The sequence below is a fragment of the Cheilinus undulatus genome, linkage group 9 (genome assembly GCF_018320785.1).
Source record: "Cheilinus undulatus linkage group 9, ASM1832078v1, whole genome shotgun sequence".
Lineage (NCBI taxonomy): Eukaryota > Metazoa > Chordata > Actinopteri > Labriformes > Labridae > Cheilinus > Cheilinus undulatus.
The window spans coordinates 32,694,977-32,713,797 of record NC_054873.1 but is presented as its reverse complement, the minus strand read 5'-3'; the positions used below and the strand labels follow the sequence as shown (position 1 = coordinate 32,713,797).

Sequence of the window (18,821 nt, the reverse complement as noted above, 5' to 3'; positions counted from 1 at the left end):
ATGATCTGAATCAGTCCCAAAATCAAATCAGTTCTTCCTTTTGCCATTTCTGACATTTCCTGGAAATTTCATCAGAATCTATCCATAACTTTTTGGGCTATGTTGCCAACAAACAAACTAACAAACCCTGCCAATCACATAACCTCCTTGGCAGAGGTAATAATAATTGCACTGAATGGAACTGTGCAAAATTTCGTTGTACTTGTGTACAATGACAATAAAGATTCTGGTTCAGATTTTTAGGTTTGATAGTGTCCAAATTTTCAAATTTAAAAAACAAAAAAAAATAGATGTGCAGCATTTTTTCTAAACCAAAACTGTTGTGAGCAGAAAAAGCGCAAGGGCAAGCAAGATGACATACAGAGCTGTGGGATCAACACACACTCTAAGTGGAGGGGGTAGCACCAGTCACAGCTTAGTGTTGATTTTAGAAGAACATATAAACACAGCAACACCCGTCTGATAACTGCTTGACAGCTGGATCACTCTACATGTATGTCTGCATTGTGTGTCTGCTGTAGCTTCTGCCACAAAACACAAGGGATGTGACAAGACATTCAGCTCACGGGACAAGAAGAGATTGGGTCCACTCCTTTTTTGAGTGAATTCAAAAATTGGATAGTACTTTGCAATCAGTGCATACATAAGTGTTCAAAACTTCTAAGTTGACATGATTTGGTGCTTTACCTTGTCTTTCTATTTTTCCTTACTCTTTTTTAAGGTCCTGTTTCTTCTGCTAGTAGTGACTAGGACTCCATTACTTTATACTGTCTCCGGTATTCCACTCTTCTAAAAAGACGCCAGTTATCAAGGATTAATAATGGTAAGCCTTGCACAGCATTTGTACATACCTCAATAGATTCTTTAGATTAATCTGGTCATGTAGAAATACCCAGAATACTGCCATGCCACTGCTTTGTCCAGCTTGTTCTCAGTGTTCTGATGATCACACCATATGGGGGCCAATACAGTTTTCTGTGTGAGTCATATGTTTTCATTATGATTGATTTAAAATTCAGTGCCCATCATCTTTGTTACAGCAAAATCCTTTTGCACCCCAAAGCATTTAGGGTAAGTGTACCCATTAGGCCCACCAAAATCTAAGTTCACGTATTTTTCATAGATACTAAGATGGTTTATAAACATGATCATTTGTTAGAATGAAGGATTAATCCCTCATTTGAAGGTATATTTATTTACTTATGCATATTTTAAAGAACAAATTAAAGAAATGTTATGAATAAAGTCAAAGTCTGGCATGGCCTTAATTGGTACCTAAGTACCATTTAAGCCCGTGTGTTCCAAATAAGCCCACAACCACGTTTATTGACAGAAATTAAAAAAAATTACATTTTTCAAGTAGTAAACATACATTAATTCAGTAACATGTTATACATGTTAAACACAATTTAATTTTTGAACTTGGCTATAATGTTTGGCTTGTAACAATGGACCACCACAAACATGACTAAGTAGGCCTAAAACTAATTTTCATTGGCTTCAGTATTTAACATTTCATTGAACATTTTATTTAATATTGACAAACAATGATTCAATATTGACAAAATAAAAAAATGTGTTTGTTTTTAAAAGTATTAAATGACATTACAGTGCATCAACAATATCTTATTGAACTTAGATTTAATGTTTGGCTGTCACAATGATGATTTTAGGACAGTTGCTGTAATTCCTCTTTTTTGTTGGCATTTTTCTCACTATAAACAAATAATTATGCAAAATTAACTGACATAACAATTCTTCTGGGCAGTGTGTGATCTGTGATGTACTCGTGTTAATGAAGTTAGTATAACAACATCCAACACAGGATTACAGCGAAAAGCTATCAAACCTCAAAATTTCATTTTTTTATATTGAAACACATAAGATGGGCTTAAATGGTACAACAGTGACTACCAGGGAAATGAAGATAATATGTTCTCACCAAAATTAAACAAATGTTTAAAGAAATGCCTGTAGCCTAAATATGCTGTAAAACTTGCCATCAATGTTATTCCTCTTCTGCCAAACTTTCCGAATTATCAAGGAATTCTTGTTCAAAGTTTTATGTAAGATTTATGTAAAATGAATCAGAAAACACTTAGTTTGTGTACTTATCATTTTTAATCATTAAGCAGTGTATCTGTCAGTAGGGCTACATGTATTGACTAGTGATTAGCTCGCTACGCTAGCTAGCATGACTCATCTTTTCACATAAAACTAAATAGTAAGAAATTACAAAAAACTACCTGTTTATACACAAAAAACAAATCAATAATCTCTCAAATTACATAATATGAATGTACTTAACAAGTCAGTGGCTGAAAATGGTTGAAAAGAGGTTCCTTCTGAGGGGTCCCAAAACACCAAAGTTTTTAGGCGACTTTATCTGAGCCTCTTTGAGACTGCACAAATGTAGGCGGGCCTTTTTCAATATCTACAAATGTGATTGGTGTCAAACAAAAACTGACATATAATTAAGAAATTGTGTGATTGGACCAAATAATGTATAGCATAAGACAGGCCCCTCTTTTTTTTTTTTAAATTGACTTCAAAGTCGCCAGTGGGCTTAAATGGTGCCTGGGCTTATTGGGTAGGCTTACCTAATACAATACAATAATAACTTTATTCATCCCGAAGAGAAATTATATAGAAATTATATATAAAATTATATATTATATTTACATGTAAAAGCAAATTCTATATTTATTTGGGTGGTCTTACAAGTAAATATATATATAAAGAGCATAGTTTGCAAATATTTATCTTGTGGTTCAACTACCTAAAATCACAATATAACCCTTATGAATGGTTCATACCAAGGTCTTTTGCTAACACTTGTGGTTTGGGCTATTGTGTGTAGCTTTAAATCAGTGTTAATTTCGTCGACTAAAACTATGACTAAAAATGTTCATCGACAGCCTTGTTTTCCATGACAAAAACTAGACTAAGACTAACAAAAATAGATCTGTGATGACTAAAACTGACAAAAACTAAGTTTAGTTTTGAATAGAATGTAATGTAGTTTTAGTGGACATTCAAAATCCATGATATCTCTCCACTGTGGGTAATTCTGTCAAAAAACAATGCAGCTGTAGCTCTTCTGTCTCTCAGCTGTAGAAAGCAGGGACCCCAGGTTTGGCAGGGTGCAGAGAACATCCCACTATGACTTGGTACCAGATTAAGCAAGACAATAAATGCTTGGACTAAAAGTAAAACCTAAAATGTGAGGACTTTTTATGGGCTAAAACTAAATGGACAGAAATGACTAAAATGTGACTGAAACTAAAATTCATTTCACTTAAAGACTAAAACTAAGACTAAAATTAAAAATATCTGCCAAAATTAAAACTGCTTTAAATAATGACATCAATTCAAATTTATGTTTAGTTTTACAGCAATAGCTATGTCACTTTTTTGTGTGGGTCCATATCTTCTTGGATATGTGAAGGAGGGGGGAGCTCAGTGGATACAAGCCTGGGCACCACAGCTTTAAACTATAGACGAAAAGCAAATTGCAATTAATATGTCATAACTGTCTCATTATAATCAATAACGGAAAAAGTAATTGGCTGTTGTTAGGTGATTGCTGACTTAATAGCTGGCACTTGTGGGTACATTTGCGTTTCTTCACCATATTCTATTATAGAAATGATCTATATGTACTGTACACACTGTTTATTTTATTCTGTTGTGCTGATTGTAAGCATGGCTTATTAGAGCCTAGTTTTCTCAAATTTACATCTGTGTAGGCATTAAACTGAAGCACTGAATCACTCTAACTTTGCTTTGTATATGTACTTCCTGCAGAGAGGATGGAGCCAGTCCAAAGTAGAACACCTGATGAACTGTGCTCGAGTCTTCAAGAAGATAAAGTTTCTTGGCCACGTGAAGCTTCCCAAGTGGAAGGCCTTCTTCAGTCAAGACTGGACTCATTACTCTTGAATCATTTAGGGGCAAGTGACTTTGTTTCATCTTCATGCATTACACCAAGGACTACCTGTCATACATATGGACACAAGCTTTTTCTTCCAAGATCTAAACTGCTTTGTGAGTATACAGAAAAGTTATCAGATGTGTTGAAAGGTTTTTATTTCAAACATATAACTGCAGAGTTTCTTGTTGTTTATTCAGCTTGAATCTTTTGTTAAAAGTAGGAGTATTAGGGCACTACTGCAAAAATCTAGCAAATTAACTGAAATTTCACATGTTTTGTACTGTATTTTTTACAGTAAATTTCTGGCAACCACAGCTGCTGGTAATTTACCGTAAAATTTAAAGTAAGGCAGTATTAAGCTACTACTGTAAACTCTGCAAACATCTAGCAAAATTTCTCATGTTTTGTCCTGTATTTTTACAGTAAATTTCTGGTAACCACAGCTGCCAGTAATTTACTGTAAAATTTAAAGTTGGGCAGTATTTTGCTACTACCGTAAAATCTGCAAACATCAGCTGTAATTTCTCATGTTTTGTCCTGTATTTTTACGGTAAATTTCTGGTAACCGCAGCTGCCAGTAATTTACTGTAAAATTTAAGTAGTTATAATAAAATACCGTTAAACATTATAATGGGTCTACTGTTTTTATTACTGAGATAGACTGTATTTAGGTTTAAAGGATTTCTGGTGTTTTTAAAGTAATTTACCGTAAACAGGTTTGTTTCATTATCGTTATTTTTACAGCCAATCCCTGTAGAAAATGTTGTAATAGAGCTGTAATTTCTACATCAAATTACAGTAAGTTGTACAGCAAATTACCGTAAATATGGTTACAGTATAACTGTTATTTTTACAGCAAATCCTTGTATAAACGGTTACAATATTGTATTTTTTTAACAGAAATTTACAGTTAAAAAAAAAACAGGTTTGAACTGTAATATTTACAGTTGTAGAATGAAAACACCGTTTTTTCTCATACATTCTCACCGTAATTTTTACAGTAAATCTCTGGTAACCACAGCTGCCAGCGTTTTACCGTAAATTTAACGGAATTTTTTTTACAGTGTACATTGTCCATTGTAAAATAATAAATCGATCTTTGTTTGTATAGCTCCAATTCATAACCAAAGTTATCTCAAGACATTTTAAAAAGAGGACAAGTTTAGACCATACTCTCTGTTGTAGCCTATTATTAGTAAAGACCAGTGTTAATCACCACGAGCACAGCACTAGCAGTATTTAGCCGTTACATTGGCGACAAAAACCGTCCCTTTAGCTGGCAGGAATGTTGAGCAGAATCAGACTCATGTTGACAGCCTTCTGTTAAAGCCGAGCTGGGGTTAGAAAGGGCTGGTATGAGGGGCAGGGGTGGGAGAAAAGCAGGGAGAGGAGAGGGACAAGAGAAACAACAAAACAACAAATTTATGGCAGTCGTGTTCATAAATGTATCTCCCATTTCGGAGGATATGGCTATAACGTCAATAATAATGCATGGTAGCAATAATGTGGCGTGCTCCGGTGTCCCTAGCCCAGTGGTTCCCAAACTTTTTCTGCCAGGCCTCCTTTGGCAGGTGAAAGTATTTTCAAACTTCCCCCATCCCTCACCAAACATCAACACATAAATCCAAGTACACTGAAAAACCTATCTAAACCAGGTATGATGTGGTAAAAGTGCGGCTCTCTCCTTATTACCTATCATTGTGCAGGTGAAGCCAAAGGCGAGATATGACTCCTCATGTCTTCTTGTCGTTGTCTAACCCCCTTAAGTTCACGCAGGCAGTATGTTATCAGTGGATTATTTTGCCTTTTTGGGTTTTATCTGTCATTTATTTTGGCAAGGGCTTTATTTCCGTCAACCATGTGTGAGTACATTAGGAAGTTAAAAGATGTATGTGTGCTACAAAGGATGTGATGTGATACGCAAGATTATGTGGTTTTCCAACTCAAAAGCTGACTTTTCTTTGTAAATGGCACCATAGAAGCTCTGTGATCCACAGACCCACTGATGACCTGTTGCTTGATTGACTATCAGGAGTCCATGCATTTAGTTGTATTTTGAAAGTGACCAGATGATTTGCAGGTTTTTTCATCTGTTTCAATCGATCTGCTCTACACGGATTGACATGGCCAGCAATGAAAATCAACTTGGTGTGTATCTCAAGAGGAGCAGAGAGAAGTTGGGATGCACCAGAGGTGGACTGAAAAACAGCTGATCGACTAGAAAGGTAGTGATTTTGCAAGCAGATCGGAAAGAGGCGGAGAAAGTGGAAATTGGAGGTTAGTAGTCCTAGTGTCTGGTGTGGATTCATTGTTCTCCCACAAAATTTATCTGAAAATTCTCCCACAAAATTTCCTGCTTTGCTATCAGTGTAAAACAGTACATAGTTTTTATTGAGCCTTGCCAACACCACCCCGTCATTGAATCACAGTACTAGTCGATATGATGTGCTGCATTAATTCAAAGCTGGCCAGCCTATACACCTAACTGCTGATTCATAGAGCCACTTTGGTGTAAGGCTGGCATGGGGAAAATATGTCAGTCTTATCAGTATGATTTATGACACCAAGCATTCTCATAAACTGACTAATTAAACCTGCGAACCCTGCAGGTCCATTTTTTAATTTTGAGTAGGGCTTTCTGTGACAGTTGCCCCTACACCCGACTTTTCAAACAAACTATCCAACTAACTGTACTTGTTAAAATTTTAGTAATGACTGTAGAGAAAGAAATCACCCGATGAACAAAGTCTAATTTGTTTTCATGGTGAGATATGAGAGAAAATGTTGGTAATGTGGAAGTCTTAGGGCATTCCTAATACAGATCAGCAACATAAAGTTCAGCAGACATTTTCCAGTGACATTTCAAGAAGAGGGGCAATTAATCCAGCAAAAGTTTAGTGTCTAAGTTACACTTTTGATATGGACTTTCTTATCTGAAACCTGAGATACAAGTCCAGTACAGCAGTATAAAGAGCTGAGGCATTCACTGCCATGACCCTAAATGTAGCTGCCAGCATCACCCACTACATGCCAACTGAGCCAACTGAATATTAAGCAAGCAGCAGTGTGACATGAGGGTTATGGGTCTGTACTTTACAACTATAAATGTTACGAAAGGCTAAGAGCTCAACTAATGTACCAGAGGCACAGCTACACATGAACTGCACACTGTAGACTTAGCTATTTGAGACCTTGAGAGACGGTAACAAAGATTTACTAAGAAATGATAGCATCCACTACTGACTTGTTGTCATTTTAAACATTAGAAATCATCTCAGCCCCGATCACAATTCTTGCATTTCTACTCTTTTTCATTCTCTCCTCACTTCTTCACAGATAGCTGCTCACGCCTCATTCTCTCTGAGACGTCAATAACGTGCAATCTCACCTCATCCAACTCCTCTCTGTCGCTTTATCTCTCACATGCACACATCTTTCTTCACCAGGAGCAGTCACTCTGATGGCCCGCCTGTCATGCATAATAAGGAACGCTGACATTTGAAAGTGCAGAGAGGCCACGCTGACAAATCCACATAATGGTCTCCAACACAGTGCCCCTGCGACTGAGCAGGTAAGTGGGTTTACAGCAAGCACACCTCCACAGTCTAACAGCATCAGACTAAATGTCCAGGAAGTCCTTGGGGTAGCATTGATATTTCAGTATGATAATTGACATGAACTCAGATGGGTGCAAGCAAAAGCGTTACCTCTTGCAGGCGAGACAAATTAACCTTCATCATTATACCGCTGTGCTCGGGTCACATCCCTTCAGGTAGTGAGAAATGCTCCAGAGTGTCGCTACTCTCCGATGGGTTCAGAGACTGTATTATAAGCACTAAAACCATTGTATGGGCAGGTTGAAAGAGCAGGTGTAGCTGCTTACAGCTTGCCCGGTAGCTGTGACTAACACATAACTGTCTGCGGTCAGGTTCCATTTTCAGAAGCAGAACATGCCCCCAATATGGCATCCATAATGGAAATACAGCCACAGTTTTCAAGGTTGACTTATTGTAAAAATCCAACTTTAGCTTTTTGTTTTGGTTGATAGCAAGACAAATGCAACTATGTGTGAAATGAACATGGCACCCAGCTTTTCAGAGGCAACCTGGTAAAGGTCAGATGAAAAGGTTGGAAATATAAGCTGACGATTACTATTTCGGCCTGTAACTCTAATTTTCTGTGTTTGTTTTATGAGACTCTAAAAATAAATTGTTGTCACTTTCCCAATTCTTCTACAACCACCATGAAATGTATGCACCTTTTTTTCCTCTTTTTTTTCTTACTTCCCTAGTATTCCACGCCTCTATCTCTTCATAATCTATATTTTCTTTTCTATGTTGTATTACCCTGCTCCCTGTATACTGGGATCAGCCAGCCAGCCCTATCCCACCAGCTGCCCCAAATTTTTTTGTCTGTCTGGTTCCTAGAGGAGGGATCCCATCAGTCTCAACCTAGCCCATCTTCACAGTGACTTCTAATTGATTGATTTTTAGGTTGCATCTTTGTTCGCAGAGTCCTGCAAGGCTTGGCTCCCCTTCTTTTTAAGGGACAGCCCTCTTAAAGTCAGATTAGACATGATTTTTTTATCTATCTTGTCCAGTATTTGCAAGCATACTGAAACCACTACTAAGTGTAACCTGACCAAATTATAGTATGCTGTTGTCATGATCCTATCTGCAGTCTTTGCGTATTGTGCAAGCAGGCGAAATAAGTCAACCCAGACATCCCCTTCGCTGGCAATGTTTTCTAGTTCATCCTGGGGGATTCCGAGGTGCTCCCAGGCCAGATGGGATATATAATCCCTCCAGCAAGTTCTGGCTCTGCCCTAGGGTCTCCTCCCAGTTCAACATGCCTAGAGGATCTCCACAGGGAGGTGACCAGCAGGCATCCTGATCAGATGCCGATGTGAAAGAGCAGCTCTAATCCGAGGTCCCTCTGGATGTCCAAGCGCCACACCCTGTCTCTAAGGCCCTGCTAGTCTTGTGCTCTGAGAGGAAGAAAACTAAAAAGAAGACTCAATCTGGGACTTGTCCCAATTGAAAAGGGGAATAAATGGACTGACTATCTTTCGACTAGACCTTGAGGTACAAATCTGGTAAGTCAAGAAAATTCGCTAAATTCACCTAGATAAATACCATGATGTGTGTTGGCTATGCTAGCTTCTTTGTATGTCACTAGATGGTCCCTCAGAGGGATGTTTCTTTAATTCCAGTCAGTAAATAAAACTTCAAATATAGTTTTTATGTTGAATTTGTTTAGAAAGCGAATGCTATCCTATTGGTTAGTGACAGAATTCATGTGCTGATGTCATGCTACGGAGTAAAAGCTAGACAGAAGATGCAAGAATTAATAATAAAAATTCCATTATGCTTGTTTGGCTGAATCTGAGTCATAGAGTGTCCTGGGTGCATCGTTGTTAATGTCACACTAAAGTAGTGTTTGCCATTTCAAATGTTTGTAATGGGTGCCAGTGTCTGACTATGGATGGTGACAATGCACACATTTAAATCTGGCTAAATTCGTGTAGTCTGATCCAGTCTTTAGACCATCAGACAGAGGCCTCCTGACTAAGGTTAAAATGGGTTAGGATTTTTTATTAGTTTTTATTTTTATATAGTTTTTACTGTTTTTGTAAATTTCAGTTTCATTTTCATTATATTTTTTACTGCTGGTTTGTTAGTTTACTTTTTATTTTGCAAAAATGTTTCGTTTTTGCCCTTTTTTTTCTGTTAAAGCTTTTTCAGCAATAGGGGTTACTTGCCAGGGGTGAGACCATGAACGTCAGAAAAAGTTAACATCATACAACTTTGCTGCTGTCTAAGACTAAAAGTATATTTTGTCTCTTATTTTTTATTTTGTTACTTTTATAAGCACAAAATTAAGTTTTAGTGTGTTTTTGTTTTTTGTCAAGCTTAGTTTTTTTTATTTCAGTTAACTATAATGATTTTTAAATTGTAGTTTTAGTTAAGTTAGTTTTGTTTAACTTTAATAACGTTGATCCAAACAGCCCCTTTGCAGTCAAGATAGGACTTTTACATTACAGGGGGGTAATGGTGGTGCAAAGCAGTTATGCCTCTTAGAAGGTATCTGGGATAATAGCAGAGGTGTAACAAAGGCAAAATGGCATCATTTTTGATGATGATGAAAATGCAGTATAATATTTGGCTCGCAATATCAATACAATGATTGTGCAACAATTTGATATATTGAAAGACAACTGTATGATGAATCGTCAGGATATCTAATTAAATGAAGACAACATGTCCCTAAAAAGGTAGAGTACAGGATCGATGAATCTATTGACTGCATTAGGACGTCAGCTTCACATCTTATCTTGTATCATCCTTCAACATCGCTTTATTGGTATCTGGCATTAATCCTGCTGTCACCCTCTTTCTTGGCTGATTAATTTCTGTTTACGTTGCTCTCATTCATGTCATCACCTCAACCGTAAGGAATCGTGAGAAGTGACACTCTTCAATACTGAGGCTAACTTTACATACAAATTTATGAGTCAATTAATTAATTCAGAAAGTGAAATCATAATATCCCTTAATCCACCCACAACAGGTGATTCAAGGTTTCTTGAACTGTTCCTGGAACCAATGTTGTCATTGTTTTAATTAAAGAAATTTGTAAAGTAGGACATCAGCTTTTTCTTTTCTTGTCTTATATTTATTCATTTATTCTATTTATTCATGCTGATATGGCTCCATCTGGCCACTCTTTCTAGTCTCCCCTCAAACTTTTATAAGTTGGCATTTAAATTCCCTTGGCCTGAGCAGGTAGCACTTAATCTGTATTGTTCTGGATTGTCTGTACTGTTTGTTTCTGACTCATTCCTTTCAATTTCTCTAGAGCTCATATGTTGTTGTTATTTTTTGTGTGCATTGTTCAACACTTTGATTAGCTTCTCCTGTTTCTGACTTGACTTGAGTTCAGACATAAAAGATTTATTCACTAGCAAATAAAGTGAAATATGCAATGTATACTTCCTAAGACTCTTAAAATATTAGCAACCCTCATGATAAAACACAGTTCATGACAAATAACATTTACCCTTAACAGAATAGAAGGATTTAAGCCATTTTGCCATGTTTGTCAGAGGGTTTTAGGCAGCTCCAGGGCTTCTCTCATCAGTACTCGTCTCTGCTTTATACATGGCAATGCCTAAATCACAGTCAGTTTTAATAAAATGCCATGTCTGACTTAAAAGAAAAGTGCTAAGTCAAAATGTGACATCAACTCAAGCCTAAAAATGACATGTTTCAGTAGTCACTCAATAAAGCCATCACACATATTATGTAGAATTATATCAACACAAACCCAACACACACATTATGTAGAATTATATCAACACAAACCCAATAGGCCCAATCTGAGATCTGTGAATGGGTTGGCATGATAAATATATGGATAGAATTAATTAACTCTCATGTTTACTACTCAATGCCTTTATGACATAATCCTGTTTAATCCCTCTTTATCTCATTCTAGACTGCTGTCTCACCGCTGCAGTGTCTACACTGCTGCAGTGCTTACTGCTGTGCTCACTGAATAAGAAATGAGCCATTTTTTGTGCTGTTATGGCTCCCCGTGGCTTTAAACCAGTTCAACTGAGTCTTTTCTTTAAACTTTACCAAGAATTTAGTTGACTTTAAATTGCTTTTAACCTGTCAACATATTCCATTTATTCAAAATGCTTTTTTCATTTATAAAAATTCTTTTAACTACAGGCATGTGGAAAAAAATCAAATCATTCAAGGTGCTAAAATGAGAGCAGCTCGTTAGTTTGGAAAGTCAGGCATAAGAGCAACTTAATAGAGAACTTCATTTAAACTTGAAGAAAAAATGGACCTGCAGGGTTCACAGGTTTAATTTGTCAGTTTAATGAGAAGGCTTGGTGTAATTATTCATACTGATAAGACTGACAGAGGACTCACATTTTCCTTATGCCAGCCTTAAACCATTATTTTACTGAAGTAGACAAATTCCCAATATAGTGATAAAATAATGAAAGAACTGGAGCTGAAACAGGCACCTTGCTTTTTAAAACTCAGTAGCAACAGTTTCAGGTCAGTATTTTTAATTCCTTGATGTTCTAATAAAATAAAACGCATTGATAAATATTTAAAATCTGATTTCAGTGTTGTCCCATAGAAATAGAGAAGTAAAATGATGCAAATGCTGGCAACTAGAAAAAGCTAACTGGGAAGACGAAAAAAGGCTTTAGTTACCAGTGAATATAAAGCGATGGAAGGTTGCATGTTTGCTGAATCATTAATGAAATCAGTGTTGGGGATGAGAAATGACCTCAATAGCAACCTGGGCTAACCCAGCAAACATTATAGATTAATTCATAATGGAAACTACTGTGCACACAAGCTGTGTGTCTGGTTGTTGTAAGAAACACCTAAAATACTCAACGAAGGATACATGGTATTGGACTTTTGCCTGTACATGATACGCATATGGTAACATCACTGAGGTGCAGAGAAACAAACTTTACTTCTCTTAACCAGAGGAATGGTCTATTTTACTGAATACATTAATGTAAATGACCAAAAAATATCTATCTTAGTGTTGTCAGTTAGACTGATTGTTTTCTATGTAAAAATTAGTACAAGCAATGCGAAATCTGTCAGCCTGTTTCCATTATGTGTTAGTAAACACCGATGTACAGTACTGTTCAGAACTTTTAGGCACGTTTGGGCCAAATTGAGGCTATAGTATATGTAGATGTGAGTGAGCTACCTGAGGGCACAACTAGGCAGGAAGGAGGACTAACACAACCCTAGTCATGCTCTGGACTTTGCATATTATCAGGGGAATGGGAAAATAATCTGTTGAAAAAACAACAAAGTCCAAACCTTTAGGGTGGCGCAAGTGGATGTGGTGAGGTGGCATGGCCTACTGTACTGCCCCGGGTGGGTAGTGGGGTTGCCACAAGCCCCTGGTTGCACTGTGGATGACCCAAGGGCCTGAAAACCGCCGACGATTTCCAGCCATATCACCAGGGTTGAAAAGGCCCAGACAAAAGAGATGCCGTTGCCAAGCAACACACAGCCCTAGGTTGTGGCCCATTGGGCTCCATGACAAATCCTTAGCACCCTCCATGCATAAAACTTTTGCACATGACTGTACAGCTCAGGACCACCTTAGAATCCTCTTCCTCCTCCCTTCTTGAAAATAACATTTGAATAGTAGTTTGTTTGAAATGCACATCCTTACTTAGATGTTTGGCCAGTAAACATTGTCAGAAATTGTCATATCTTCTGATACTGATCATTTCTTTTCAAGCTATTATGCTGATACCCATATTATGTCAATAATACTCTGCATCCCTATACCCAACCTTACAAAATATATGATAATAGATAATCAGTCTTCTAAGATGTGTGGCCATCATGTTTAGACATCATTCAAAATCACAAGTACTGTAAAACCCAATGATGATGTCTAATACTTATTTTTCCTTCTAAAAAGTTGGCTGTGTCCTGTATACAGGTGCGACAAATATACCAGTATACAAGCATTGTGATAAAGACAGTGCTGAGACATGCGCCTTTGCCTCCATTCATTCTGTTGCAAGGGATGCTGCTGGGATACATGCGGCACAAAACCATTCTACCTCATAAGGTCAGACTTGTGCATTTGATTAAAATGGTGGTATGCTGTTAGGTAAATAAACCTTGTAGCAGACATGTTTGATTGATAGAATTCCTTTGCTACAAGCACAACAAAAAACCCTGACATTTTATTAAAGTTCCCCTGAAAATTAAACAAAAACAAAGTAAACCTACAAACTATTAAATCTCCTGTGAGGAAATCTATGTTTTTGTTATTTTTGTAGCCCAAAACTGACAAAGAGGTCAGACGTCTGTTCATCTGTCTGTTTATCTTTCTTTCTAAGGGTCCTCACTGAGCTTTTCTCTTTTGTCTTTTACACATATAAGTAGTGTTATATTTTTTTCTTTTATCATGAACAGAAACAAACAAAACAAAAACATCTTTTACCAGTGAAATCTATAACTCTCTGCAAATTTCTTTATTGGAAAATGAAAGCAAAGGCTGTTTTGAAGTGTGTAGTTACTCATTTCATCTGATGGCTCCCCCATGGCAGTTAAACATAAGTGGATAGAAATAGTCAATTTTTATGCTGATGGTTTTGTTACCTTTCTTCTGTCTTATTGTTACATCTGTATCAAAATCAATCTGATTCATAGCCAGCAAATAAAATGTTACACAAGCTTCAAATATGAAGCAGCTGTAAACTATTGCATACATATGGGTTCTACTACCATCACCCATAAAGGCAAGTTTCATATGTTATGGATAACTGCAGAAATCATATCTGCTTTACTTCTTTCACTTTGTGTGAAATGATGAAAGTTAATGTCAACATCTTCACACTGCACTGAGAGAAGTCTTGTCAGAGAACCATCAGCAAATTAATTCAAACTGCACGGCGCAATCACATAATGATCAATCCAATATGCACAGAGCCTGCTGTCATTCCTAGCAAGGAGGTCAAATCTGCCTTTCATTGCTGCAGAACAATTCTCATTCCGTTTGATAAGAGTTGGTTGGAGCTCATTACTAATTGAGAACAGTCCGAGTCTTTTGGGAAAAGTTTTCCAAAAACGTCCCTTCCTGTTAAGCTGCAGGATTGGACTCAGTGGTCTGTATGCACTGAGTAAGGGTGTTTGAACTCACCTCAGGGTTTGTCCACTTGGTCTTGACATTCTCAGCCATCTGCTGTGTGCAGCCCAGCAGGTCATAACCTGGTCTGCTCTACAGGAGGGGCAGACAAACAGAGTAAACACGACAGAGAATGCCACCGCCTAAAACACAACACAAACACAGTGACTCCTTTTCTGTGACTAGAACAATAATAGAAGCAGACAGTTATTATATTTTCATTATGCCATTAATCATTTACAGATATGCGAAATTAGGTCATACTGTACTCTATACAAAACCTGTGCATACTGACAGGAAGAAGAATATCTCAGTGTCCTGTTTAGACACACAAGAAAAGATATATTAAATTCTTGAGTCAACCACAGGATGCATTTTCTCATAAAGTTTGATTCTCAACGCAACAGGAAATCCTCCTACAGATGAAGGGTTCTTTTCCATGAATACACAGACCCAGGATGCATGACAGAAGCCAGACTAAGTTTAGAGTAACTAATGCGGCCCAAGGCTTTGTGTGTGACCCTTTGTCTCCCATCAATCGACATGCGGCTGTGATGTAAGAGTGAAGCCAGCGAAGCGCGCTGCTCCACTTTTGTTTTTCAGATGCACGGCCACGGGGCAGAGGATGGATTGTAATTTGGAGCCACAAACAATGAGGGTCATTACTACCAAAGTTAAATGCACAGACCTTTATTGCAAGGGTCTATAAAAGAAGCTCTTGCTGATCTTTTCTGTCCCAGTTTATTTTAGCAATTGCGTACACAAACCCCTAGACTGCTCAAAATATTAATCCCAAACTAAGTCCTGTTTTCTGATGCTATCACACCCAGTTAATTGGTCCTCTGCGCAATAACACGGTCCGAGTGTGTTCAGTGTGCTGATAAGATCAAACTCTAAATGGTGCTGTAATCATCCCAAACACTACGCCGAGCAGAACTGAGCCGACACTGATGATGATAATGGAGAAATTCTTCAGCATACTGGACCATCTGCAGTGAGAGACTGGTGAGTCCCTGGACATTTTAAATCCAGTGGGAGCAAAAAACCAACTGGAAGATGTTGGCAGGCTGAAGAAATAATGGCACCAAACCAACTGGATATGCTCATAGCGTTTAATTTTAATTCTCCTTTTTGTAACATTTATCTGTGCGTTTAATAAAATGTAATAATGATGCCAGGAGATCAGGAGACATTGTTAGGTTAAAATAGCACACAGAGCTCTCACCAAGCCCTGGTGAGTTGACTTACAGACTATAGGGCCTTCAGCTATTGGCATACTACTTAATACTGAATTAGAAATGCAAACTGGATAGGCGATGCTCTGAATACATAATGTCTAAGCTGCAGATGTTGTTCCATCCAAGCAGTTCTGTCTTACCTTTAAGGTTCTGAGTGTCCTACTCACCTTCTGCCACACGTAGGCCTCGTGCAATGTGATAATTTCATGCTCTCTGTGCTCGCCCTGCACAGCACACACCACGCAGATTATCTTTTCATCTGGTTTGCAGTAGAGGGAGCCTTCCTGTCCGTGTTCCTTGCAGCGCAGTCTCTCCACTGTCACAGTGTCCCTCTTCCCGGCCTCTCCAGCAGCCTCCTGCCCTGCTTCTGCACCCATTGCTTCACCACCCACCTCAGCTTCCATCTCCAGAGCTGCATCTTTTTCCCCTGCATTCTCATCACATACGGCTGCATTGGCCATTGCATCTCCAAGCAGTGCCATTGCCTGATCTGCGCCCATTTCTGCTGCTCTTTCAGCCCCTGCAGCATCATCAGCTGCACCTCTTGAGTCTCTATTTGCGCCAAGTCTGTTAGCTTGTGTCCCTTCATGGTTGTATGGCAGCAGCGGGTGATGTGTGCTTGTGGAATGTCTGTCAGCATGGACAGGGCAGAAGGCAAAGCTGCAGATGTGGCAAACTTGTGTGGCCGGTTGGGCCTCGTCAGGCTCGCATGCATCACACGACCCATCCATCTGTGGCAGCTCCTCTTGTTTCAACCCCATTGCTCCTTCCTGGGTTTCCCCTTTGTGGTCCATGGCGGCTGCTAATAATTCTGGGGATAAGAGGAGTAAGTCTTGTAGGAGACAGAGGAGAGGACAGGTTATTAATAGCTGTGACCTTCTGTGAACAGCTCTCAAATTTGCACAGGGGAAAGTCCAAGATCCTCAGGACTAATCCCCTCTGATATAATATTCCCACAACAGATGATGTATGGAGGGAGCCAAAGGCCAAAGGAAACACAGGAAACAACCTTCAAAACAACAATATCAAACAAGGTACACCTAAAAAACTCTCAAGGGCAATAAACAGGGGGATCCTATCTGCAGTCACTAGACTGTCTTTGTATGCAAACACACTCACTTTGTTTACTGACTCACAAACATAAAGTGCTGAGTGGGAACTGCTGTACCCGCAGCATGACCAAACACCCACGCTCTCCTTCTTTCACCTCACTCTGTATGTGTCACCGGGCCCTGACCTTTTCATGTCTTGTTTGTTTCTTGTCTCCACTGCGCTCCCTCCCACCCTCCACTTCTGCAGGAGTGAACCTGAAAGAATCAGGAGTCCACTGTGCGTGCTTTGTGCATAGATACACACTCAGACATTTTTTTTTCTCTTTCTCCTCAAGCCTTCCTCTCCTGAGCTTTGTTTGTGTACTCTTTTTCACTGCTGACACAAACAACCGGTAGAAAAGTGCTGTAATGCACAGAAAACTCCTCCTCTTCCCCACACCTCTGTGCTATTTCTCTGTCTCTGACTCACACATTCTCAGACTACCTGTCTACCCCCCACACCAAAACACACAAGCGCCCCCCTCATTATTCTGTGGGGTTCACCAGGTTTCAAACTCACTGCAGTGTACTTACTTGTCTGTGTCTTCCTTCCCCCTTTTTTTCCTGTTTGTTCGTGTCTACTGTTTGTTTTGAGATAAAATGGAGTCAGAGCTGGAGGAATTAGCTTGACGGCTAACTTCCGTAGCACTGCCGCTGTGCTTTGAAATCTATTAATAAGCTGCCGACAGATATGCTTTCACTTTTCAGCAGACAGGGGGGATCCTCCAGCTTCGATCCGACATCGTTTACTTCCTTATTTTCATCTGCCCCCGTCTTCTTTCTTTCTGCTTCCTGCCTGTAGTCTCCAGTATGTGTGGGAGCTGCAGAGACACACAGAGGTTGGAGAGTGAAAACCCGTTTGACAAGCAGATGCAGGGAGACTCTGAACAGGAGGCAGATAGAAAGACTCACAGTGTGACAGTATGTAATAATGCAGCAACTTAAGCAAACCTCATAAATGCTGCCTTAACACTGATATTTAAAAGGGCAGAGTTTATTTATAACACTGCATTTGTTAAACTTTACCCCAAGTTGCTCTAAATACGTGACAGTAGTTTAAATGTCAGCCATTCAGAGTCAGTGTGATTACTCTAATGAGCGTTAGCTTGCCGGTTTCATGCGAAAGCTAGCTTAAAATGCGACTTTTTATAGCCAGTAACGTCAGAAAAGGCTGCTGAAGTAGAGTGTTATTACTTTCACCATGTTAAACAATACTTTAATTGTATCTGAAGTGTTAACGCACTCGACTGAAGCTTACAAATGGTCTTAACGCCAATGGTTTGTTTGCAAAAACTAGCTAGATGGTTTCAAAACATGCTAACGCTAATTCTAAAATCCTCAACAATTAACCTGCGCTAACATTTTAATTATTTATTTCTTGATATTTAGATCAACTTTTCATGACAGAAGCAAGTTAGCATTGCCATTGTTGTAATCAATGGTCTTTGTTTAGTTTATATAGCAGATAATGCACATGAATAACAGATAATAATATACTAAAGGGCTGTACCTGCTAATGCATTATTCACAATTAAGAAAGGTCCTGAATTAGTTGGATTAATTTCATTTTATTACGTTTTATTGTCCCTTTCAGCACACCCAAGCCACTGGAGCTTGTCCTTGCAGCCATAGTGATGTAAAATGTGTATATCATGCCTAAATATCTTGTTTCACTGTATTAAAAGGATATAGACCTCAAACATTTGGTTAAATGCCTGAAATAAGGTCTGTGGTGAACACAAGCTCAAGAGATTTCAATGATGTTTTTCTGTGACATAAAATACATCTACAAAGTGCCCCACTTTTCAATTTTTTATCTTTTTGCATCTTAATAAGTTACTTATTGGCAGCTACTAC

At 38.5% G+C, this 18,821-nt stretch overlaps 1 protein-coding gene across 3 annotated transcripts in view; it reads right to left on the bottom strand.

The window, feature by feature from the left end:
* trim44 (tripartite motif containing 44) overlaps nt 1-17,804 on the bottom strand; it is an 88,643-nt gene extending 70,839 nt beyond the window's left edge. For 2 of the 3 annotated variants that reach the window (XM_041796317.1, XM_041796315.1), the window contains exons 1-3: nt 17,499-17,804; nt 16,041-16,705; nt 14,651-14,728 (exon numbers count right to left, since the gene is read on the bottom strand). In XM_041796317.1, coding sequence (XP_041652251.1) covers nt 14,651-14,728; nt 16,041-16,667 — 705 coding nt within the window. In that variant the 5' untranslated portion in view covers nt 16,668-16,705; nt 17,499-17,804. The remainder of the gene's footprint in view (nt 1-14,650; nt 14,729-16,040; nt 16,706-17,498) is intronic. The other variant, XM_041796316.1, reaches the window with a different exon arrangement.
* Nucleotides 17,805-18,821: the final 1,017 nt, after the last annotated feature.